Source organism: Xyrauchen texanus, chromosome 16, assembly GCF_025860055.1.
Source record: "Xyrauchen texanus isolate HMW12.3.18 chromosome 16, RBS_HiC_50CHRs, whole genome shotgun sequence".
NCBI classification, from domain to species: Eukaryota; Metazoa; Chordata; class Actinopteri; order Cypriniformes; family Catostomidae; genus Xyrauchen; species Xyrauchen texanus.
Window position 1 is genome coordinate 38,408,249 of NC_068291.1, and position 25,692 is coordinate 38,433,940.

General features: G+C 36.6%; 3 protein-coding genes across 8 annotated transcripts in view; 1 reads left to right on the top strand and 2 right to left on the bottom strand.

Moving 5' to 3' along the window:
• Window positions 1–10,613, bottom strand: part of ralgapa1 (Ral GTPase activating protein catalytic subunit alpha 1) — a 101,330-nt gene extending 90,717 nt beyond the window's left edge. For all 5 annotated transcript variants that reach the window (XM_052145179.1, XM_052145181.1, XM_052145178.1 and 2 more), the window contains exons 1-2: window positions 10,330–10,613; window positions 132–242 (exon numbers count right to left, since the gene is read on the bottom strand). In XM_052145179.1, the coding sequence (XP_052001139.1) occupies window positions 132–242; window positions 10,330–10,435 (217 nt within the window). In that variant the 5' untranslated portion in view covers window positions 10,436–10,613. The remainder of the gene's footprint in view (window positions 1–131; window positions 243–10,329) is intronic.
• Window positions 10,614–11,852: 1,239 nt separating this feature from the next.
• On the top strand, window positions 11,853–19,758 carry brms1la (BRMS1 like transcriptional repressor a). 2 transcript variants are annotated; one of them, XM_052145527.1, is made up of 11 exons: window positions 11,853–12,073; window positions 12,179–12,319; window positions 14,816–14,906; window positions 15,010–15,137; window positions 15,208–15,287; window positions 15,495–15,591; window positions 16,781–16,870; window positions 16,964–17,028; window positions 17,125–17,164; window positions 17,420–17,549; window positions 17,665–19,758. In XM_052145527.1, exons 2-11 carry the CDS (start codon window positions 12,184–12,186, stop codon window positions 17,780–17,782), a joined length of 975 nt encoding a protein of 324 aa, XP_052001487.1. In that variant the 5' UTR covers window positions 11,853–12,073; window positions 12,179–12,183; the 3' UTR covers window positions 17,783–19,758. The 2 variants fall into 2 exon arrangements, with proteins under 2 accessions (XP_052001487.1, XP_052001486.1); XM_052145526.1 differs by having other exon boundaries at window positions 11,853–12,319.
• Window positions 19,759–20,212: 454 nt separating this feature from the next.
• lrrc57 (leucine rich repeat containing 57) lies at window positions 20,213–24,762 on the bottom strand. The gene is made up of 6 exons (XM_052145800.1): window positions 24,524–24,762; window positions 23,651–23,787; window positions 23,416–23,551; window positions 23,027–23,295; window positions 22,751–22,936; window positions 20,213–21,559 (listed from the first exon to the last, which is right to left on the bottom strand). Exons 2-6 carry the CDS (start codon window positions 23,732–23,734, stop codon window positions 21,518–21,520), a joined length of 717 nt encoding a protein of 238 aa, XP_052001760.1. The 5' UTR covers window positions 23,735–23,787; window positions 24,524–24,762; the 3' UTR covers window positions 20,213–21,517.
• Window positions 24,763–25,692: the final 930 nt, after the last annotated feature.

Genomic DNA, 25,692 nt, shown 5'->3' on the forward strand with positions numbered 1-25,692 from the left:
ACTTCTGACTGTGTGTATGCAGAAAGCACATACGAGTAGGTCAGCTGTACTAAAGTACTACCTCGAGAAACATTAAGTTGTCTAACTTCAGACAAAAACACCATAGCATAGCAGAAAAATCCAGGTCTTACCTTTCTGTTTCAGGTTAACCTCGATGGTGACAAAGTTTTCAAAGAACACGTAGTAGATGTGAGAATAATTCTGCTCAAAAATGTGTTTGAGTTCAACAGGCTCTGCATTTTCTACAAAAAACAAAACAATTAATAGATTACTGATTAGTCATTTTCCAAAACAACTCACAGTTCACTTATTAGAAGAGCAATCCCAAAAGTAACCTGGGATTAAGTGTCTTGCTCAAGGTGTTAATAGTTTCAGATTTAATGCTTGCGGGATTTGACCCTATACCTTTTGGTTACCAGAACAGGTCTTTACACGCTAGGCTAGACAAACTCGGAGTAGGTAAAATGCCAAACAAAAGTTTACACACACCTAAAACACCTAATTGACATTACCCACATATTAGAGTAATAGCAAAGTCATCAATACATTGAAATAACACAAATTGAAATTGGAAATTATGCAGTGACCATGTGAGCTGCCACCTGGGAGGCTTTATTAAGAGAGTTCCCATAAATATGGTACTTGTTGGCTGATTTTTTCCCTACCAACTGATACAACATATGCATTTCAAATTAATAATTTCAATGTCAGTTTTGCCAAAGAAATGCAAACACGACCACAATTTATATTTGTCCACAAACTATTTCAATCATTTAAGTACAATCCTTTAGATTAAGGTTTTTTAAATCAAGAGAAACATGAGTAGGGCCCTATGAAATCAGTTTTATTTTTCCAAATTCCATTTTATTCTGAAATCATTGATGAAAACGTATTCATTACAAAATCACACTTGCTTGTGAGAGATTTCTTACATTTAATGAACAACATATAATGTAATTATTATTTATATTATTATTAGGTTATTATTACTAGTATTTTTAATATGACATTTTACAATATAGTATAGTAGTGACATATTTTTGTTGCAGTTTCTTTAACTTTACATGTCTAATTAATAAGATTTTATTTTGGCAAAAAACTGAATTAAGCGCTTTTAGTTTGTATGTCTTTGACGACAGCTTCACACTTCTGGATAAACAGTTCGCTATATGGCTTAATGTACTTATTAAACCGCAAAAGGCTGCAATACATTATATAAATATATCATCTGGATAGCCTGTGTGCTTTAAGGCAGCTTTACAAATTAATTTTGAAGCACAGCACAGGGAGACTGAATATTTATTTAATAAAATTGCAGCCTTGGGTTTAATCATCACACGAGGCTGTATCACAATTTTAATTTGATTATTTGTGCTTTAATATATTCATTTAATCTTAAATATGTCAAATTCCGTGACATTCCGCATTTTATAGTTTGTTCAGTTTTTATGACTTGATTCTGCTATTCCGTTCGTGTTTTCCGCATCGCAGAAGTCCTAGGGTCCCACGTGATGAGCTTTCTACAGTTTTTTCACTGTAATGCTGCAAAATCAGCATTCGAATGGTCTGACTGACGATTTTAAGCAAGTGACCAATCGTGAGTCGCCACATCAGTACATGTGTTCCATCAGAGCTGTATTCAGTCCTGAGTACTGTTAGCTAATTATGGTGAGAAATATGGTCTGGGAACAGTCTGTAATTGAACCACGCCGAACCATGGTCTAGTGAAAATGCTCCTGGAACCATTCTTCACCCTGCTCAAAATCATTCATCCCCATGGTGGAAAAGATCTAGGCCTAAAACATTTGTAAACAAAGGGTAAACTGGTTAAACAAAAAGACAAATTATGTTCAAATAATGTTTGGTTTCTTATATAACCAAGCTATGAAGTATGAACTGATAGCTATTAGCTAAAAGTTCAACAACATCAAACACATGTCTTTAAATCCAAACACTGTTTTAGGCAGTAGGTATTATCTGAACAATGAACTATATAGAGCATAATTAGAGCACCCATTAGATCTTTACCTTAGATAAATATATTAAATGCATTAGAGAATTAAAGTTAACATTTTAATGCCATCAATGTAGAGCACATACTTTCCTTCTTTTACAGGGACAGTTAACCAGTAGCATCTAAAGTTTTGGGTCTTGTTCGAGGGCACAATTGATATGATGGCCATCTGTGAAGTGTTTTCACAGAGCCACTAATTAAACATCACTATGTGACAATTAAAGACAGGGTGAGAACTGATGGGGTCAGAGGTTATCCACTTCCCCTTCTTCAGGTATTTTAATGTTAGATTGATCTCAGGCATTTAGGAGATGAGACCAAAGAGAAGAGGGGAGATGTGGTTATGTGTTGTAACTTACAAAGTTTGAGATTGTGTTTGGAGGAAGATATTTCATAAGCTGATGACATACAGAGAGTTAGTGGAGGGATATGGTTAAGACTCACTTTTTCCTCAGCAACAACTACAACAAAAAAACCTAAGCTAGTTCTTCTGAATTTAAGATGCATCCTCATACATGCACTCTCTGTGAATGTCAGTTTGTATTTATTTCCATGGTATGCAGGTCATCTTTACAAATGAGGGCCCATTACCTTAAGTGATTCAAATAAAATGTAAAAAAACTAAGGCTCTCAGTGCCATGTTCCATTTTAGATCAAAAATATTTCCAACTGCCAGTTTTACATCAACCAGCCTGTTCTTTCACATGCGTTGTAGTTTCAGTCAAATTCCCACCAATCTATCTGTCCTATTTGAAGTGGACCAGAATCTGTAGGGTCTCTAGAGCTCTTGCTTACTGCTGTACCCTAGTAGTCTGTTTGGATATCCATGTGCAGGACTAGAGATACTTGCCAAACAAGTATAACTCCTCCAGCACTTGTCTTTATCCTAAAAATGTGAACCTTGTCCCACATGTTTATCAGCATTTATCTGGACCAGGTCTGTGTCAGGCACTTTGTTGGCTCTGGTTTTTGTGCCAGCTAACAGCTCTATAAACAGACCTGGGCAGGGAGCCTACTTGACTAAAGTCGCTGGATGCTGAGGGAACATGTGACCAGAGCAGGCTGTAGCAGAAATGATGAGTGGAGCTGGACCTTGTGCAGTGGAGGACTTCAGTAAATGCGGCAATATTGACTTTCGTTCAAAGGCTTCAGTTTGCATAGAATTTACCATCCTAATATCAGCCTTAGGGGCTGTTCTCACCGACTGCATTTTTGCGTCCATCTGCACTGTTTTTTTTTTTTTTTTTAAATGTCCATGTAAATGAACTTGCTTTAGACAAATGGCTAGCTGTTTTTTCAGCCTTGCACTAGAGCTGCACGATTAATCATATCGCAATCGCGATGTCAGCTTGTGCGATTATATGATAGCAAAATGCTGTGATTTTATAAAACAAATAAGTGCATATGTGGACGTGACAGCCCATTCTCTCTGAGAGCTGTTTGCCCATTTTCTACACCGCTAATAAAAAGATGACCAGTCAGTCTCAGTTTAGGGAGTTGCACGTGTGGTCATGTCATGTGAGTTTCCGGTGTGCAGCCTGGAAATCAGGTGAAGATGGATGCCGAGCAGACCGACACTGAACTGGTGGCCAGACAAAATAATACAGATCACAGCTTGGCGATATGTCTTTATTTTATCCTTAATTAAAGTTCATATAATAATAATACATAAGTCTTATATAGCGCTTTCCAAGGAACTCAAAGACGCTTTAGAAATGAAACAATCAATGGTGAGAGTGGTATTATAGATTGTAGGCAAGGTGAAACAGATGGGTTTTGAGCAGTTTTTTGTAGGTGGTTAGTGAGTCCGAGTTTCTGATGTGGATGGGGAGTGAGTTCCAAAGGGTGGGGGCAGCGATGGCGAATGTTCGGTCCCCAAAGTTCGGTGTATTGATTTGGTGATGGGTTTGAGAAGGCCTAAGTCGGCAGAGCAGAGGCGTCGGTAGAGGCGGTGATGCTGTAAGAGGTCTGTGAGATATGGAGGTGCCAAGTTATTGAGGGCTTTGTAAGTGATGAGCAGAACTTTGTAATGGATGCGCTGTTGTACAGGGAGCCAGTGAAGCTGTTGAAGGACAGGGGTGATGTGGTCTCTGGAGCGGGTGTGGGTGAGGAGGCGGGCAGCGGAGTTTTGAGCGTATTGCAGTTTTTTATATCAGAGGATGGGAGACCATATAGTAGACTATTGCAGTAGTCGAGTCTTGATGTAATGAATGCATGAATGAGAGTTTTCGCAGCAGATGTGGAGAGGGTAGGGCGTAGACGAGCAATATTACATAGGTGGAAAAAGGCAGTTTTGGTGATATGACGGATATGGGGCTTAAATGTGAGTGTGGGGTCAAAAATGAAACCAAGATTTCGGATCTGGGTAGAGGTGGTAACTGTATGGCCATCAACGGAGAGAGTGAAGTCTTGGGAGGAGGGGAGGAGTGATTTGGGACCAATGACGATGATTTCTGATTTATTGCAATTTAGTTTAAGGAAGTTGGCGTTCATCCAGGATTTTATTGCAGAGAGGCAGGTTGTGATGGTTAATACTGTGGCAGGAGTGATGGATCTGGTGCTAAGGTATAGTTGTGTGTCGTCTGCATAACTATGGAATTTTAATCCATGCTTATGAATGATAAGTCCAAGGGGAAGCATGTACAGGATAAACAGAAGGGGACCTAGCACCGAGCCTTGAGGGACTCCGTGATTGACAGGTATGGTGTGAGATGTACAGTTGTTGATGGATATGAATTGAGATCTGTTGGTAAGGTAGGAGGTGAACCAGGAGAGAGCTGAGCCAGAGATGCCAAGATGTTGTAGGCGTTGTAAAAGGATGGAGTGGTCAATGGTGTCGAAGGCGGCAGAGAGGTCAAGTAGGAGGAGGATGGAGTGGGAACCAGAGTCAGAGGCGAGCAGGAGGTCATTTGTTACTTTGAGTAGTGTAGTTTCAGTAGAGTGATGAGTACGGAATCCAGACTGAAAGGTTTCGTAGATACCGGGAGTGTGACATGTAAATAAGCACAAACGCCAAAACTGTCATTCTCTGTGCTGTCAGAGCTGCTTCAACCAGTCGCGGAAGAGACCCAATCTGAGCGGGAGTCGAGACCGGGAGATTTAACGTTCCGCCAGCTGATGCGCACTCTAACACGGAGAGGCTCGTCTCTCACCCCCTGCTATCTGTAGCTCGAGTGTCTGATAGAAACACAGATCACAGCTTGCCGATATATCTTTATATCTTTAACTCCAAAAATGTCATTCTCTGTGCGGTCAGAGCTGCTTCAACCAGTCACGGAAGAGACCCAATCTGAGTTGGAGTCGAGAGTGGGAGAGATTTAAAGTTCCGCCGGCTGATGTGCACTCTAACACGCAGACGCTCGTCTCTCACCCCCACTGTCTGCAGCTCGCAACGTCATCATCATGAGATCATCATGACAAGATCAATCTTATGTGAAAAATAACGCTAAAATGACAACAACAATAAAATGTGTGTGTGTGTGTGTGTATATATATATATATTATAATTAATAAAAAATCAGCTGACAAAATTAACACTAGTATTCAGTTGCCAGGTCATTAGTAGTGTATTAACACAAAACCAACGTTTACGAGTTTTTAACGTCACTTTTTTATCAGTATGGTACCACTTCCGCCTCATTTTGAGCCAGGAAAAACCCTGGTTATATGGCAATATTTTGGCTTTAAGATAACCGATGCTGAGCAGAGAGAGGTACTGTGCAAAAATAAAGTTGCTACATCACATGGCAACACAACAAATTTATATCAGCACCTGAAACAGCACAGAGAAAAGTATTATGAATGCAGATTAGTACTATATGACAAGTCTGATGCACCGTTAGCAAAGTGGGATTTCAGAAAATTATCCAGTTTGGACAATATTATTTTCGTGAAAATGTGTATGCTCTTATTTATTGTTCTATTTTATTTAGGTGTAATATTGAGAAAATAACAAGTTTTCAAAGTTAATGCAAAGATATTTAATTTTGTAAAAATATTATTTTAATTTGAAAACACAAACATTTATAGTTGTTGTTGTTGTTGTTGTTGCTAGTTTGTATGTTTTAGTTGAGAAATAAACATTTCAGCATAATCAGTAATCTATTTGTCCATTTTCCTTGATAACCAAACAAGTTGACTCTGGATACTATTTGTTTATTATATCGCAATAGCATACCGCAATATTAACCTCAATAATCGCAATATGACATTTTCCCCAAATCGTGCATTACATTCACATTTATGCATTTGGCAGACGCTTTTATCCAAAGCAACGTACAGAGCCCTTATTACAGGGACAATCCCCGGGCAACTTGGAGTTAAGTGCCTTGCTCAAGGACACAATGGTGGTGGCTGTGGGGCTAAAACCAGCATCCTTCTGATTACCAGATTACCAGTTATGTGCTTAGACCACTACACCACCACCAGCCCTACCTCGCACATGAGCACCATGCAAAAAAGATGCCGTGTCAAGTTAAAATAACTTTTTAAAACATGCATGACACCAGCATATATTTCCATTGGTTACACTGTATCAAGCTTTTCTTTTTTTTCAAAGCAAGAGCACATTCAGTCTGAACGGTTTCTAAGGCCCAATAAAATTAGTTTTATTTTTTCCCAAATTAAATAAAAAGGTTTTCTGAAATTAAAATTAATTCAAATGAAAATAGAACAATACATTTTCAATTTCAATTCATTATTTTATCAAATTATGTGCTGCACATTGTACACAGCAGAGCTTATCTAATTATTATTGATATATTAAATTTCTCTATAGAGTATTAGTTAGGGATGCCGCGATTATACAGTTTCACTATTAACTGCGATTACAAATTTCACGTGTATTTGACAGCAGTGTCTCACCTCTGGATAAACAGTTCGCTATGGCCTAATGTAGTCTGCTTTTGCTGGATGCTTCTAAGTAAGTGTTCTCCTCTCTGTCATCTACCATACACACAGAGCACATGTGATGCTTACAGTGTAGACAGTATCATTGATTATAATGGGTTCTATTGCTTTTGATGCAATGTCCCAGGCCTCGAGGTGACCAGTTTAAAATATTCAAATAGAATGTGTTGGATTTGTGTTATGTGTAAACCCTGAAATTGTGTTTTATAATGTTCTGGAGATTGTTCATTCTCTTCTGATTTAATTTAAATATGGCTGTATTTGAGGGGCTGCATGATGTTAGCCAATCATAACAGTGGGCTTTTACGTTGAAGTTTTAAGGAGTCGCTTAGGCCAAAACCGAGCGATTCAGACAGAGGGCCAGAGACAGGGTAGAAAATTATCATATATTACAAAATTATGACTGTTTTGTTGCAAAAAAAAAAACAAACATTATCAGTGAACCTTAGGGAAGATAATAAAGCCAGTTTTTAAAAAAAGAGCATTTCATTACCCCTTTAAGAAATTAACTTCTTCATAAAGTGGTTCATTTTGCCGATGTTGAGCTCTGTGTTAATTCAGCTCAAGATGGGAAATACACAGCATACTAGATTATTGAATTAGGTTAATAAATTATTTCTAGATGTTCCAATCCTTCTTCTAAAAGCAGATGTTTCTCCTGTTTGTTCATTATATTGTGTATTCTTATGCTGTTTATGACCTTACACCAATAAAGGAACGCTTTATATTGCATTGACATGACCACACGCGTTGTCTGTTTATTAACCATAATCGGTCGCGAGAGTTGTGAACAAATTACTCTTTTGAACTCTTTTTTGAGTGTTTGAACTCAGGAGCGCAGGTTAGCAGTTTCTATCAGATTCACTTTCTCAGCGAATCAGCTGTCAGTGAACTCATAACTGGGAGTGCAGACATTTCAAAATAAGAGTCCCATGTGTATCTCGGGCTTCTTTATACTTAAATGTCATATATTGTGTACCAATTTTTTTCTTCTGGGAATTATTGATTGGGATTGGAGTAGCACAATAAACTGCTTCTGGGATTTCATTCAATTTGCACTCTTGTAGTCTCTGTGTCTGGACCATCTGGTTACAGTAAAGGAAGAATAAGACAATATTTTAAAACAATTAAAATAATATACACACACATATATATATATATGTGTGTGTGTGTGTGTGTGTGTGTGTATGTGTATAATCAAGCTTTTGACACTTATGACAACTGAGGGACTTGTACACAACTACTACACAAGGTGCAAACATTCATTGATGCTCAAGAAGACAACACACAACTATATGCATACTATACTTTATATAAATATCTGTAATGTAGTTTCTGACGAGCAGTACAACATTAAAAAATACAATTATATTTGTATAAATTATGAAAGGAGTGTGAACATTTATGAGACAAAAGGGAATGTAAACTTATCTTACCTATATACTTTTTATTAAACTTTCGATGAATGGGTTATCCGCTGACTTCCTTTTCTTTGGCTTTCTATCTTGTTTCTGAACAGCAATCTAAATCGAGCAATTCTGTGATTTGGCTACAAAAACAGCCATTTGGCTCCTTAATGTTTCAGTTTAGGAGCCAATGGCTCCCAAGTCATTTTTTTGTCTGGCGCCCAGGGATTGATCTCCTGTACAGAAAGGCTAATGTAGTGATATTGGCCTTCAGAGGGTACACAGAGTTAGAACTCTAAATATGGACTATATATCCTATGTTCTCACATAAGAAGGAATCATGTCAAACAGTTATGGTTACAGGGTGCCACCATTCCAATAACTGGATGTTATTGTGTGATTCTATCAGACTTTGCTGTTTCTCTGCAAACACACCCTTCCATTTATTTACACTACGTCCCAAGTTCTACCAATGCACAAATGTTGTGTTGAGCACATTTAGGCCACAATATGTAGATGTGTGAATGTATGGTTTAAAATATGTGAACACTGAATTGCCTATTACTTTTCAAAGACATTTAGCAGCATTTAAATGGCCCATTGGTGCATAATGCAGGCTTAAATTTATTATTTTTTTTACACATCTCTTAAAGCTGAAGTGTGTAATTTTTTCTGTTATAAAACTCTCTCACAGAGACAACAATAGTTAAGCCATTTTTAGGTTGACTTCCCCAAAAAGTAACACGATAAAAACATTGCTGTGTTTGTGTGAGCATCCCACGCATCCTGACAAAGCAATACTGGTTCACCCAATTACATTACATTCGACCAATGGAAGAAGGGGAGAGTGTTTGTATAATCTGTTCATGAACAAAAACCGTTTGGTGACACTAGAAGTACAGAAAATACACCTCAGCTTTAAATGCTATCTTTTGATACTCATTCTATACTGTGATGGAGGCAGCTTGCTTACCACGCATGGCAACATCACACAGTTTTCAGTTTCAAAACAATCATTACAGTAACACAATGGCACCAGGAAGCCCAAGAATGTCACAGAGAGCAATACAGGAAATGGGGTCATGATTGGACAGTAGCTGCACAAGCCAACTTCGGCCAATTTCAATAAGCTCCTGAGCCACATAAAAATCTAAAATTAAATCTCAATATGTTGAACATGAAAACATTTGACACAAGGACATACGTGCGGTTTAAACAAAACAACTCAGTAATCTAAGGTAATGGGTCAAAACAATCTCCATGGAAGTGCTCAACTGATCCCAAAGGAAGTGCTGGTTAATTCTGTTATTCAGTAACATGTCCCACCTACTCCTGCAGAACCAAATCTTTGCCATCCCCCACCCAAAACAAGAATGTATCTCCAGTGGCATCTTTTCCCTTATATCGCATTATTTCACCATGGACTGACTGACCATGACACAACAAATATTATATTGCACTGAACTTGACATAGTTCTTACTCGTTTTAAGTCACTAGAGCAAATTAAACTGTATCTAAATACATAAGAAACACCTTATTGATCTTAGAAGGGCCAAATATGCCTACAGACACTCAAGTATTGCATACAAACGTATAAATGGACAGCATCCTAAAACTCTTGATCTCCATGCACTGACAAACATCAACTCAGTACCAGATACAGAACTTCCAATGAAAAATCTTTGAAGGGAACCAATACTTGTATCTTATATTTGTCCATACTTATGCATTTGTGTGCAGTATTCCCTGTTATGATATCATATGGCATAGCCTAACAACACTACACAGACACAAACACTCAACTATGCACGTGAAAGAAACATAACCCTGTGTAATCACTGTATGTCAACCGTTGCAATGTTGCTTTATAACAAGAAAACAATTATAAAACTCCATGACTGCTGATAATGCCTTGATCCTCCTCTCCATGTCTAGTATGCTAGCTCTAATCAGTGCAACATTAACCCAGCAAAAATAATAATAACAATGTAATTTCTCACCTATGACGATTCTGAGGTGTTTCAATCTTGTCAGCACGTCCTTCTTGGGGTCCAACACTTTCTGTGTCGATTTCCTGACATCTCCGTGTGGCTTTTTAGAGAACATTACGAGATGTTTTGAAGCGCTAATGATAATCTTCAGATTTACTTAAACACGGACGGGTCTGTCAAGTTCACTGCCCGAAATGTGTCATGGGTTGTAAGTACACATGAGGAATTAGAAGTGAGGCGTGCATTTTTAGACAAAAGAGCAGACAGCCCTCCTCTGTGTGTGTGTTCGTCTTGTGAACTACACACCTCTCTGGTGGAGATCGAAAACATGGCGGAGGACGCGACATGAAAAACACCTTCATCGATGCCAGAGCCATTCAACGCTCATCACATCTCCGAAATCTTATTTAATTTACTTTAGTTCATTTACTGACCAAACGTCGATGTATTTGGTTTATAAGAGTTATTAAACAATACATCACGATTAAATAGCCTGAAATGCCACATGTTTACAACAGTTGTGGTTGTCGTTTAATGTACTTTTTGTCTAACCCTTTTATTTTATTTTAAACTGTGTACTGTAGTAATACATAAATAGTGGGTTTTTTGTTATTAATTACAAAAATATTATTTTAATAAAAATTATTTACAAAAAAAATCGGTCGATTTTTAAAAACAGCTTTTTTCGAGCGCGCGCATAAATCTCGGGATTTTTTAAATTGTTTTTACCGTTTTACCGTGTTTGGAAGATTGAATATACTTAACGCTGAATAGGGCTTCTGGAAACTTCTGACGTCTGAAAACAAAAATGTGTTAGTTTTACATATTAAAGGACTGATTACTATTTTACACATTTAGAATTACTTTTGGTGAAAGTAATTCTAAATGTGTCTTTCAAAATTATTAACATCATGGAGAAACAAATATGATTTATATATCTATGTGATTTACATATTAAATAATTGTATTTAGTTTAAAAATGTGAAGAGCAAAATCAATTTCTATTTAATTAATCTTTTTATAATTCTGGCCAAATTGTATATATTTATATGCAAATGTACCAGTTAAAATTTATTGAAGTCAGGCTGTACATTGACAGAGGTATTTGAGACTTTAAAAAGATCTATAATAAATAAAAGTAAACATATTTGTGAGTGTTATATACTGTATGTAAATGTACTTTGTATTTTGTCTTTTGTATTAATAATTCCTCAGGCATTTTTCTTTTATTTTTGATTCATTCGTGGTTTTAAACATACCATATTATATAATTTTTATATTTATAATTATAACATTTGTATAATGTTTTTATTGGATAAATAATAAACAAGAAAAGAAAACACAATCATTTCACCCTATCGTTGATAGATTATACAGCCTTTTTAACGTTGTAAACAAGATTTTTTTTTTCAGTACGAGCGACGACATGGAAATGTAGTTCTTTTGCCCACAAGAAAGCGCGCTGACTGAGGGACATGTGTCACAACAAAGACTTCAAACCCCAGAGCGCGCTACATGAGCGTACATTCCGCGCCAGTATAGCAACATTTCAGAGTAGCTTTGCTAAATGAACCAAACTGGTTTATCAGAATACTTAAACAGCTTAAGCGGATTAATAAATTATAGCTTCTCACGTTGATTTTTATTATTTTCAGACTTAAATGACAGTTAATGTTCATTGCAGGGTTTGAACGTTTGTTAGGGTGATATACCTAGACTTATGTCTATTTGTTTTGTTTTTAGCAATAACAAGGTAACACACTCTAACGCAGACCTTTAAATAAGCAACCGTTATTTTTGCGACTCATTCAAAGAAAGTAGGCCAATATAATTCTCGGTCATTTTCTTTTCTTTTAAGACGGTATGCCAGTGCACTCAAGAGAAAAGAAAGAAAGCAATCATGAAGAAATGGAGGTGGATTTTGCAGAGCAAGAAGGGAGCAGTTCAGAAGATGAGGAAACAGAAAGCTCATCTGTGTCTGAGGATGGAGAAAGTTCAGGTGAGAGTTTGACTGACTAATTTGTATGTATTTACACTTACAAGCAAGTGTCCTTTTTTATTAAGGTATGTCCTGAAAACAGTTTGAGGTGGAGTACTTTCCAAAAGTTGTCAATGTCAATTACCCACATGTAAAATGCATACTTTATTAATACCACGCGGAAATGGCAATACAACAGCAACTACACTGGCTGCCAAAAGTTAGGAATAATGTATAGATTTTGCTCTCATGGAAAGAAATTGCTACTTTTATTAATCAAAGTGGCATTCAACTGATCACAATGTGTAGTCAGGACATTAATAACATGAAAAATTACTAAGTAATACAAATTCCGAACTTCTTAAACCACTTCAAAGAGTAATCATAAAAAAATCCTCCATGTGCAGCAATGACAGCTTTGCAGATCCTTGGCATTCTAGCTGTAAGTTTGTCTAGATACTCAGGTGACATTTCACCCCACACTTCCTGTAGCACTTGCTATAGATGTGGCTGTCTTGTCGGGCACTTCTCACACACCTTGCTGCTACAGTCTAGCTGATCCCACAAAAGCTCAAGGGGGTTAAGATCCATAACACTCTTTTCCAGTTATCTGTTGTCCAATGTCTATGTTTCTTTGCCCACTCTAACCTATTCTTTTTGTTTTTCTGTTTCAAAAGTGGCTTTTTCTTTGTAATTCTTCCCATAAGGCACCCCTGAGTCTTCTCTTTACTGTTGTACATGAAACTGCTGTTGAGTGGGTAGAATTCAATGAAGCTGTCAGCTGAAGACATGTGAGGCGTCTATTTCTCAAACTATAGACTCTGATGTACTTATCCTCTTGTTTAGTTGAACATCTGGCATTAGACATCTCTTACTGTCCTTGTTAGAACCAGTTGTCCTTTGTATTTGAAGACTGTAGTGTACACCTTTGTATGAAATCTTCAGTTATTTGGCAATTTCAAGCATTGTATAGCCTTCATTCGTCAAAACAATGATTGACTGACAAGTTTCTAGAGAAAGCTGTTTCTTTTTTGCCTTTTTTGACCTAATATTGACCTTAAGATATGCCAGTCTATTGCATACTGTGGCAACTCCAAAACAAACACAAAGACAATATTAAGTTTCATTTAACGAACCAAAAAGCTTTCAACTGTGTTTGAAATAATGGCAAGTGATTTTCAAGTACCAAATTAGCAATTTAGCATGATTACTCAAGGATAAGGTGTTAGAGTGATGGCTGCTGGAAATGGGGCCTGTCTAGATTTGATCAAAAATGACTTTTTTCAAATAGTGATGGTGCTGTTTTTTACATCAGTAATGTTCTGACTATACTTTGTGATCAGTTGAATGCCACTTTGGTGAAGTACCAATTACCTTCCAAAACAGCAAAATCTGTACAATATTCAGAACGTTTGGTTGCCAGTGTATATTGTGCATGGTATGAATCAGAATCAGAATGAGATTTATTACTATGTGTTCACACCTACAAAAGGATTTTTTTATTTATTTTTTTGGTGATAAGAGAAGCTAGTGCACACAGAACATTACAGTGAGACAGAATATAAAACAAGGTAGGAGGATAAATAGACAGACATATAACAGAATGGCGTATGTACATATGCAAGTGGTAATGTATCTGCAAGGTAGGGTATGTACAGTTATTGAATTAAATATGTGAATTTACATATGTACATGAGATATGTATTTACATTATGGCATTATGGGGGAGTCCTGAGGTAGTTTAATTGTTCATTTGGAAAATGGCCTGAGGGTAAAATCTGGTCTTGTACCTGGATGCCCTGGCGCTCAGTGCTCTGTAGCACCGGCCAGAAGGCAACAGTTCAAAGAGGGAGTGGGCTGGGTGAGTGGAGACCAGAGTGATTCTGCCTGCATGTTTCCTCAATTTGAAGACATACAGGTTTTGGAGGGTGGGCAGGGGCACTCAGCATTCCTGACTGTCCGTTGTAGTTTGAACCACCAAACCAGACAGTTATAGATGTACACAAGACATACTCAATGACGGCCGAGTAGAACTGTGTCAGCAGCCCCTGTGGCAGATGAACTTCCTTATCTGGCGAAGGAAGGACAACCTCTTCTTAACCTTCTTCACAATGGAGGCTATGTGGGTGTCCCATTTCAGGTCCTGACAGATGGTAGAGCCCAGCAACCTGAATGACTCCACTGCTGCCACAGTGCTGTTCAGGGTGGGGAGGGGTTGGGGAGTGCGGGGGGATTTCTCCTGAAGTCCACTATCATGTCCAATGTTTTGAGCGTGTTCAGATCAAGATTGTTGTGGCCGCACCATTTGAAGCAGCAGGGAACTGAACACTGCTCCAGTGATCCATTGAAGATCTATGTGAAGTTAGGGGCCTGCTAATATGTATGCACAGTGATATTACACAATAATGTGTTACAGTCTCATTTGTGCAATGTTTGAACAGATGACAACCCACTTTACATAATGCTTCTGATTACATTTGTTGTCATTTCTGTTCACACATATATGTCAATTTATAGAAATGGATGATGAAGACTGTGAAAGGAGAAGACTGGAGTGCATTGACGAAATGACCAATCTGGAAAAACAGTTCATTGACCTCAAGGACCAGTTTGTATAATATTTCTATTTCTTATTATAGTTTGTGCAAGCAATCATGTAATTTATATGTGGATATGCATTTTATAACCCAGTAAGTGTATTCTTTTATTAGTTTATATAAAGAAAGACTGAGTCAAGTTGCTGCCAAACTCCAAGAAGTGATGTCAGGAAAGGCCCCCGAGTACCTGGAGCCTCTTGCAACTCTTCAGGAGAATATGCAAATTAGAACAAAAGTTGCAGGTCAGTATGATTTTCGACCTTCAAATTCTATAAGAAGACTTTTTTATTTAATTATTAAATATTTTCACAGGTATCTACAGAGAGTTGTGCCTGGACTCCGTGAAGAATAAATATGACTGTGAAACTCAAGCAGCTTTACAGCACTGGGAGGTGAGGAGTAAAATATTTAATCCATTACTACTGCAACAAAATGGTATGTTAGAGACTCATTGTTGTTTGAAGCTGTTGTTTGCTCCAGTACCACCAAAAGCCTGCCTGTTACAACAGTTAAGGACTGGCTTTCAGATTGCATGTATTTACCTCAAACATGCTCTTTCAAAATTCATGTACTCCAATGATGTTTGTCATCTCTTCCAGAGTGAGAAGCTGTTATTATTTGATACAGTTCAAAGTGAATTAGAGGAGAAGATCAGACGTTTGGAGGAAGACCGTCATAGTATAGATATTACCTCAGGTATTGTCTAGAAATTGTCCTGTTCACATTTTCACATAGCACTTAAATAGATAAGATGTATTTCAAATGAAAGCTCTCATTCTCAGGAATGCAACTGCCCAGTTATGTTGTTGCCCTAATACCACAGTTTGTAAGATTTTCAAAAGAGTTATAAAGTGAAATATGATTTCTATAAGACATCATATACAAATGTCTCATTTATGCACCGATCACTGCAGCTTTAAGCCCTAAATAGGTAAACCTCTTATACAGTATCTGCTCTTACCTTAGGACATTTTCTACAAAATGAGCCATTATTTACTTGTCTATGAGCTTGCTTGTGTGAATAATCCAATGTTATATATTTGATGTCCAGAAAAAAGTATGCAGTCCAGCAGGAAAAGCATGCTAAACAAATAATCAGAAATATGTTATCTGCACAATTGATGATAAAAAGTTATGTATGATGGTTACACCATCGCAAAGGGGAGGATCTTCACTTTCTAATGACACCTAGATTAAGTTTCTAGTCCACTCAGAGGCCGAAATATCCAATGAAACAATGGGGGTGGTGCATGAACTGAAAAACAATGTCTATGGGCGAGCACATCTTTGAAGGCTAAAATGTGTTAAAGCACCAACTATATTTCAGATCAGCATTTTGTAATGGAAAAACCTTTTTTTTTCTGGTACCCGCTGCAATCTAGTGGAACTAAATAAGTGAGATGGAGTGAACAGAACCAAGAATTACAAGCTAACAAAGAGGCAGCAGCCCAGAAATTAGGATACGTATTAGGATATGACATTGTTACATTGTGGCACTTTAGCACATTTGACCTGCTGATTCTCATTACTGTAACACGTCCGAAAGATTAACTTTTTCTATTCCCATTGTTTTCAATCGGAATTCTCATTACAATGTTTTTACTGTATGACAATAAAAAAAGTTGCTGTTGTACAATTATTTTCTACATTAACATCAGCAAAAATGAAAGTCAGTACCAAGGGAGAGCTACAATAATGAATAAATGTTACAATTTAAATATATATATATATATATATTTATGTTTTGTAATGAACATATCATTATGCCTTTATAGTGAAATAGTGCATAACTGTCATGAAAATAATTTTACACCATGTAAAAATCTAAATGTTTTTCTTATACTTTTTGGTTAGTTATGTTATCATTGTTATATTTCACCTACAGAGCTCTGGAATGATGAGTTACATTCAAGGAAAAACAAGAAGAAAGATCCCTTCAGTCCAGACAAAAAGAAAAAGCCTGTGGTTGTATCGGATATCCTTTACTACACGCTGCTGAAGCTACCTAAAAATTATATAGAATTAGCTTAAATAACAGTATATCTTGTTAGTTCCTTAACATGTGCACGCCCATATATTGTTTACATGCTGCAAGACCTAGATATACTGGAGGACTGGACTGCTATCAGAAAGGTTAAGATGGTCATATACTTAAATTTTGCTCTTTTATGTGAAATGTCGTGTGTCATCGTACTATGTAAATGGTTTATCTTGTTTATGTCTTTTTAGGCCATGGCAACATTAGGACCTCACAGAGTAAAGACTGATGGTAAGATCACATTTATATCAAAGGTCATATTTTCAATACTTTTGAAACACAGCGCAGGAAAAGAGTATACAATCTGAATTGATATTATCTGCTTCCAATATGGGTCTAATCAGACAGAGAATCGCTAATATTGGCTGATACCAATATGGCCACCAATATATTGTACAAGATTAAGGTTTAATTAGCTTCATTAATGTTTGTTTTGCATCATCCTCCTGGTGCTGATAGCCTTATTCATGTTTTTTGTTACATTAGTCTCCTCTTCAAAGATTGACAAACATCAGCACAATGCCCGCTCAGAAGATGGACGCTTGTTTTACGATGGGGAATGGTACAGCCGTGGGCAAGGCATATGTATCGATAAGAAAGATGATTATCCTACAAGGTGAGAGATTTGAGTAACTCACTCTGAGGCAAACTGAATTGCCAAGTTCATATTGATTGCTCTGCAGCACTTTGGGCCAGAGTTATTTTTCTCCATTGTCTTCTTTTTCAAACAGTGCTATAATAACTACAATCAATCACGATGAAGTGTGGTTCAAACGAGTCGATGGGAGCAAATCAAAACTCTACATCTCACAGCTTCAGAAAGGCAAATACACCATAAAACATGGCTGATCTACTTGAGATCATCTTAGTGTGCCAGTTGGAAATGTCTTAAGGGATAGTACACCCAAAAATTTAAATTCATTATCATGTTGTTCCAAATTCATATGACTTTCTTTCTTCCGTGGAACACTAAAGCAAGATGTTTGGCAGAATGTTAGCATCATCCTTTTTCTGTACAATGAAAGTGAATGATGACATTCATTAACATTCATTCATCTTAAGTGAACTATCCCTTTGATAGTGTCACTTTGTGTACAGTATATAATGTTTTTAAGTTGGTTGAGAAATGTTGCTGTATTGTCTGTCTGTATGTGAGGACAACATGTGAGTTGATGCTCCTTTACTGTATTTTCAATGAAATGCTGTTTGTATTATTATTATTACTATGAACAAGGTCAAAATATAATATTATTACAGGCTTGTTTACTGCCATGAGGTGTGATACTTATTTTTTTAACAGTAGGGTTCATTTTCCATTCAAATTCTGCTGGGATGTCCGATTCCTGCTACTTAGTAGGTCCTCGTGGTTGTGCGGTTACTCTCCTCAATCTGGCTGGCAGAGGAAAAGTCTCAATCCACACACAACTTACCACTTGGCCCATTGAGAGCGAGAACCACTAATCATGACCACAAGGAGGTTACACCATGAGACTCTACCCTGCCTAGCAACTGGGCCAATTTGTTTGCTTAGGAGATGTGGCTGGAGTCACTCTGCATGCCCTGGACATGCCTTGCTGAGCTACCCACACCCACAAAATCTAATTCTGCTTGTTAAAACAAAGATGAATTTGCAGTTAATTGACTTAAAGCAATAGATCACCCAAAATGATGTGACTTTCTTCTGCAAAAAACAAATAAATAAAGATTTTTAGTAGAATATTTCAGCTCTGTAGGCCCACACAATACAAGTGAATGGTGACAAACATTTTGACGCTCCAAAAAGCACAAAGGCAGCATAAAAGTAATCCATACATCTCCAGAGGTTTAATCCATGCCTTCTGAAGTGATCCAATCAGCTTTGGGTGAGAATAGACCAAAATATAACTCCTTTTTCACTGTACATCTTGTCACTGCAGTCTCTAGGTGCGATCATGATTTCAAGCTTAATTACACTGGGGCAAGGATGTAATCAAGCTTGTAATCATAATTGCCAAAGACTGCTGATGTCAAGTTTTATAGTGAAAAGGAGTTATATTTTGGTCTGTTCTCACCCAAAACTGATTGGATTACTTCAGAAGACATGGATTTTTATGGAATACTTTTATTCTGCCTATATGTGCTTTTTGGAGCTTCAAAATGTTGGTCACTTTTCACTTCTTTGTATGGACCTACAGAGCTGAGATATTCTATTCATTTTTGTCTGTGTTGTGCAGAAAGAAAGACATACACATCTGGGATGGTATGAGGGTGAGTAAATAATGAGATCATTTTTATTTTTGGGTGAACTTTCCCTTTAACTTGCTTAATTCAAATGGAGTTTAACAAAATTCTGATGTGTATTATTTTGTAATACCGTATCTACCCACCACATGTTTTCCTACTTTTTTTACATGTCTGCCTCATCACGGTGTTACAATACAAATGACGTTTTGCAAATTCGCAAATGCCATATTAAGTGGCTTTCTTTGAGAATATTATTAAGCATCTTATTTCTGCAACATTTTAAAATGAAAAGCAGATGTGCAATGCATTTTAGGAGTATAAGAAGTAAACATGACATTATCACAACTTCTAGAGTCTTAGAAGATGAGATCACACCGCTCTATTTAAAGTTTGAACAAGCCATAAATGTTGTAAATACTTCATATTAATTATAGTGTGCATTTCAGTTCAGTGTTCTTATCATTTGTAGTTAGAGCACCACCCTCTGTTTAACTGTTGCACTGTGGCCATTGTTTTTTTTTCTTCTGATTTATCCATATTTTTTTACAAGTCTGCACTGAATGTATTTGTTTTTTGTGTGTGTGTTTTCATATGAAAATAAATCGAACAAACTTTCAAATACAGATCCTTGTTATTATGAATCTCTTGGGAAGTTATGGTATTATTTCTACAATCTAATTAGAATAGAAATGTATAAACCTCATATAGGAAGGGACAAGGGAGAATAATTCTGTAATTAAATGTTGCATATTTAATCTTTATAGGAACGTATTATGGGAGTTTTTAACACTAGATTTATTCCTTGCAAACCTTTGGTTTAGTTAGTGGAGTAACAGTATTTTACTGCTAGTTTATTAATTGCATGCCCTGTTTATATATATATCACACACAATGTCCAGAATGTGCCAATGTAAATGCATTAGTGTCATAGGAAAACATTTTGTTTGATGTCCAGATTTGTGCTTAAGTCTACATGCTCTAAAATACAGAACTATTTTTAGCCTGTTGGTAATCGTGGTGGGTTACAAATCAAGAGTATAAATATGTAAACAGGGATAGATGTACTTTATTGATCCACATGGGGAAACTTCAGTTGCAAATTTGTTTACAAATTGCACCTGAAAAAAATAGCATGACAACTCTAATACAATGCAAGCTTTATTTTGTGAGTAATGCTGTGACAAAGAACAATTATTAAGTTGACGCAGTACATTAAGAAGAACATGGTTGATTAGAAGATTTTCTTTTTACCAATGTCACACTGGTCTGATTCAATAAGAGTCACTCATGACCACTTTTGTTAATATGATAAAATTCACAAAAACAAAAGTTAATTGACAAAAACATTTAAATCATGATGTTTAAAATAAACATTTTTACATGAATGTGCATAGATTCACTGCAAGAAACATTCAAGTGTGAAAGCATTAGAAGGTAAACACGCTGAAGGTTGAAAGTAAGACGTTATTAATTCAAAAGAGCCATAGCAAAGTCTCGAAACCTGCATCAAACTACGTTATCCTTAACTAAAATCCATTTAGAGTTATGCATCTTGAAGATGGGGAAAAAAATATGTGCAGCATGTATAAATAAATACAATACATTTATTGCATTCATGGTGCATATAAATATACACTGGCATTTATTTACTGGACAGTAATTAACATTAAGAATCTTTTGCAGCCTTTAATCTAATTAAAAATGGTTCCTTCGTAAATAACATTGAGCAAATAAACTGTAACAGAAATGTTGAGATTACTATTATGAAGGACAATCAAAATACTATAATGGATTTCCACTTATTAGCTCACTGATGCCCAAAACATTCCTCCAAACAAATATTCCAATCAACTAATGAAGATTTGAACAAAATGATGCAAATAAAAGAACAGTTATGGGTTTACTGCCTACAAAATGTCTACTAACTCTAAAGCATTAAAATAAACTTCTAAGCAATAGCATATACTTTTAAGGGTATAGGATGTACAATTATTAGTTGTTATATTCACCTGTGAAGGATATACTTTCTATTAATAGACCTGGCATTAGTGTGCTTGAATATACAATAAACCATTCTCCAGTGTAAATAGTCTCATAAAGCGGTGTCAGCACTATATTTCTGTTGATAAAATCCTCACAAAAGAAAGTGTAATGCACATACAGTTTCTCTCTGTACTGTTAAGGTGATCAGCAGGGCTGGGGTCTCTGAGCCATTGTTCTACAGACTTTTGATGCAGTCCAAGCCATTCTTCCAGTTTTCATTCCCATCCTGCCAAACCAGTTACAATTGTGGTCACAGATGTAACTTCTCTAAAGTAAGCCCAGCGCCGAGGACCAGCACTAGAGGAAGCCTCAAACTCTTCAAGCAAATTTCTTCTTTGTTGCAGTAAAACGTTCCATGTACTAAAAGAGAAGCACAAAGTTAAAAGCATGTAATTACATGACTACAGAAGATAAAAAACCACTACTTAAAGGAATGATCCAGGTTCAGTACACTTGTTAAATTCAATCGACAGCATTTTTTTCATTCTTATTTTGATAAAAATGTCTTTGTAAAAAACAAAGTAAAATCTTGGTTACAGTAAGGCACTTACAATGAAAGTGAATGGGGTATCATAAACATTTAATATACAAAGTTTAAAAAAATACAGCCACAAGGCGCAAGCATTGATGATTTGTGTATACATGTAAATAAATGAGGGACAAGTCCAAATTATTATTTTTGTGGTAATCAGCATAATGCCATGAATGATGTCAATTGAGTCACTCAATAACGTATTGAACCTGGAAAAATCCTTTAAAACATGGTCATAACAAAAACATCCTTTCACCAAAACAATCAATTTGTTGAATGAAAATGCAGTCTAAACTAGACTATTCTACTGAAATTTTCTTCATAAGTCTGCAAAATGACAGTAGTCTGACTGAGGCTGTCTAATGTGTGCCAAGCACTGACGATGAAGTATGTACATACGAATGTATTTAGTGAAAAACATTGTGGTACTGGCGGTATTATGAAGCATGAGTCAATGGTAGTGCTATGGCTACTGTGCAACACTAAGTTAGCATACATGTTCTTTGCAATATACAATCGCTATAATACTGTGCTTATTGGTTTATATTGATTTGTTTGGGAACCCCAGCTATTGTAGCCCTTTGCTCAATCACTTTTTGTTTTAAAGCACTGATAAAGCCACTTTGAGAATCGTTATTGAGACAAATTTGCTACAAGAGTTAAGATGAATTGAACTAAGATGAACTGACCTAAATTGCTAATTTCAGAGCTAGATTATTTAAAACAAAATCCTATTACAGCTCACTGAGAGACACTGACTGGTAAAATAGTGGCAGATTTGACTTTGCACAATAAAAACATACACAAGTTTTGTTTAACGTTCAAACTTTAACAATTTTATTCATGAAAAATCATGATATTTGCACAGAACTAAGCTTACAGTTAACATGTTAATTTAAATCCTATAGGTTTTGTGACATACTCCAACAACAAAAACATATTCAAAACTTCTTACAAGATGGTTTGTACATATAATATATAGTCTGGCACAAAATGAAATAGATTTTTCATATTCTTACCTGATCATACCCTTCCAGGTCACGTAGGTTTTTAACTTCGAACAGATTGCCCTCCACAGAAAGCAAGGACAACTGGGAGTCTTTGAGGATAGTGATGGGAATAGAGGTGAGCTCCAGACAGTTCTCCTCAAGACGCAAGACCTTTAGTCTGGGAGTATTAGACACCTCTGGAGACAGGGTTGATATCTGAAGCAGAACACAGCACAAAAAGTCATCCCGATAAATGTAAAGCTATTAAAAATAAAGGCTACACCACCCCTACAAATCAAAACAAACCTGGTTCTGATTGAGGTTGATTTCAATGGCTTGCAGTTCGGCGACCTCTGCAGGTACCACCTGGATTTGATTTTTGGACAGGTCGAGAACATCAAGGTGGCGAAGCGAGCCGAGTCCATCGGGAAATACCTTAAACCGATTCCCAGACAAGTTGAGGATCCGCAAGGCCTTCAGCTGACCCACCGATGCAGGAAGCTGCTTCAACAGGTTGCCATTCAAAACAAGAGTCTCCAGCTTCTTGAGTTTCCCGATGTCATTTGGTAAACTGCCTGTTCACATAAAAAAACAACAACAAAAAACGCTCAATTAACCAAGTGTTAATTGTCTATGAAGAGTATAACAGAACACTTTCTCATCACCACCCATTTTAGTAATTTGTTAATACCTACTTAGTTTATTTCCACTTATGGTGAGACTTTTGAGTTGTTGGAAGCCTCCTACGAATGCAGGAAGCACCTCGATTTTGTTGTTGGACAGATCGACTGTCCGCAGGTTTCCAGTGAGCTTCTGTAGCTCCTCTGGGAACTTTGAAAACAAAGACATACAACCTGTCAATAATCCACGAGAACATTACTGCTAAGTGCATTTGAGCGGTGAACATAATTACCACAGGCCTATTAGTACCTCTATCAAACCCTTTCCGGTCAGCTGAAACACTCCAGTCTTCTGGGATGTTTCCAAATGAGCTTTCAAAGCGCTATTCCCCATTTACAGTATATGGATGCAGCAGATGCTGTCGAATGCAATGTCAGGAAATCCACCTGAAGGGGGAGGGAAGCATAAACAAATCCTTTGAGCCAAACTATATCACTAAAAGAATCTATAGCCCTATCTATAAATAATGTTAACATTACATCTCACATTTTGAAGACACATTTTAAACACTCAAAATTTGACACAACTAACAATACTAAACTGGCACCTTGCTTTACTGTTTATTATAAAGTTCATATTGTGCTTTCATTATTTTTGTGGGATAGATTCCACACATTATTTTCCCCTATAAACTCCTGTTGGACCCAGAGCAAAATGTACAACTGTTTTTTAATGTTTGTTTTTTTGCATATTAAACATAATTTAACTGTAGTATTTGTGACGACACAGTAAACATGTTTCCTCAATACCATTGTAAGATCAATTCAACTAAAAAACAACAAGACAGTCTCTTTTAGTCTAGTGGTTTCTAATAATAAAAAACTATGCTATTTTTTATAAACACGGTTAGAAACTAAAACGTGAACATTTGCGGCAAAATCCAACAGTTTCATAAGTTCTTACCCTAGTAAAACCATAGTAAATAAGGGAATACGGATGGCAATTACATAATCCCTGTGCTAAACAAACACATGATACATTCATTGCTCTTGCTTAGATACAGTTATTATGTAACTCTGTAGCTAAGTAGCATCGACCTTTCATACGAATGAACATACAGCCTATGCACGATTATTAACCAGGATAGTTGTATAAAATCATTATAATATTATTGATGCTTACCTTGGCCAGCTAGCTCGTTTGGCTAGCTGTAAAACCACAGTTTGACAATCTGTCCCGGTGAAAAGATGATAAAATACTGTTTTATTAAGCTTAAAAAAAAACTTAATTAATCGCTTGATAATTATGAAATAAGTAATAAAATAAGGATGGACAAGAGGGTTATCTAAGGAACTTTGTCCATGCCCAGACTGCTGTTTGTTTGTTTGTATGGAAACAGTCAGTTGATTGACGCTGTTGAGTGTAATTTCACCTCCCGTACACTGGGTGGCAGTAACAGATCACGTGTCTTTCGTTTCATAAACTGTATATCGCCACTTAGTGGCTTGGAAGAGAAATGGACCTATAGATCACTGGCCCATACAGATTATTAGCCAATGGTCTCTAAACGAATAAAGTCTGTTCTTTAAAACATTTAATGTCACCCCCTAAATGTCAGCCAGTCACATGCACACTAAATGAATCTTTTTTATCCCTCATCGCTGCTGATACAGTTCTAGTCAGCAGTCACAGAGCCTGACCTCTGCACTTCAGTAACTGTCTGGTTTGGTGCAGCTATGAAATCGGATATCAGAAGACTACAAAGGACAGGTCAGACTGCTGAAAGGATCACTGGTTGCCCCCTGCCCTCACTTCAAGAACTATACACTTCCAGAGTGAGGAAAAGGGCTGGAAAAATCGCTTTGGACCCCACTCTCCCAGCCCACTTCCTGGAACAGGAACAATTTTCTCATGAAAGGTTAAAACTGCCCCATTGTGCAATTATTATGTGCAAAACACAGCTTATATATATATATATATATACATATACACTGTATATATATTGTCCTATTGTGTATTTCTGTAAATACTTTATTTTCTATTCACTTTTTATTCTATTTTTGTATTATTATTACCTCTGTCTTGTTGCTGTCTTGTATTGTTTGTGCACTGGAAGCTTTTGTCACCAAGACAAATTCCTTGTATGTGTAAGCATACTTGGCAATAAAGCTGATTCTGCTTCTGAATCTTCTCAGTGTTATCAGACTTTGTAATAAGATGTATTAAAAATGTCTGTTTCCACTACTAAAATTCACCATGGTGACCATAGCATCATCCAAAATACAATACAACAGGCGTCTTTTAGTTCTACTAAATATTATGATGAAATGCACTGATGTACAGTACTGTGC

Excerpts from the sequence above, each read along its gene's own strand:
- brms1la (XM_052145526.1), top strand. The coding sequence starts at position 12,184 with ATGCCAGTGCACTCAAGAGAAAAGAAAGAAAGCAATCATGAAGAAATG. Across the intron at positions 15,592-16,780 it reads TAGTATAGATATTACCTCAG|AGCTCTGGAATGATGAGTTA; the intron begins GTATTGTCTAGA and ends TTTCACCTACAG. Across the intron at positions 17,550-17,664 it reads AAAGATGATTATCCTACAAG|TGCTATAATAACTACAATCA; the intron begins GTGAGAGATTTG and ends TTTTTCAAACAG.
- lrrc57 (XM_052145800.1), bottom strand. The coding sequence starts at position 23,734 with ATGGGGAATAGCGCTTTGAAAGCTCATTTGGAAACATCCCAGAAGACT. Across the intron at positions 23,552-23,650 it reads CCGGAAAGGGTTTGATAGAG|TTCCCAGAGGAGCTACAGAA; the intron begins GTACTAATAGGC and ends TTGTTTTCAAAG. Across the intron at positions 21,560-22,750 it reads ACCTGGAAGGGTATGATCAG|TACATGGAACGTTTTACTGC; the intron begins GTAAGAATATGA and ends CTTCTCTTTTAG.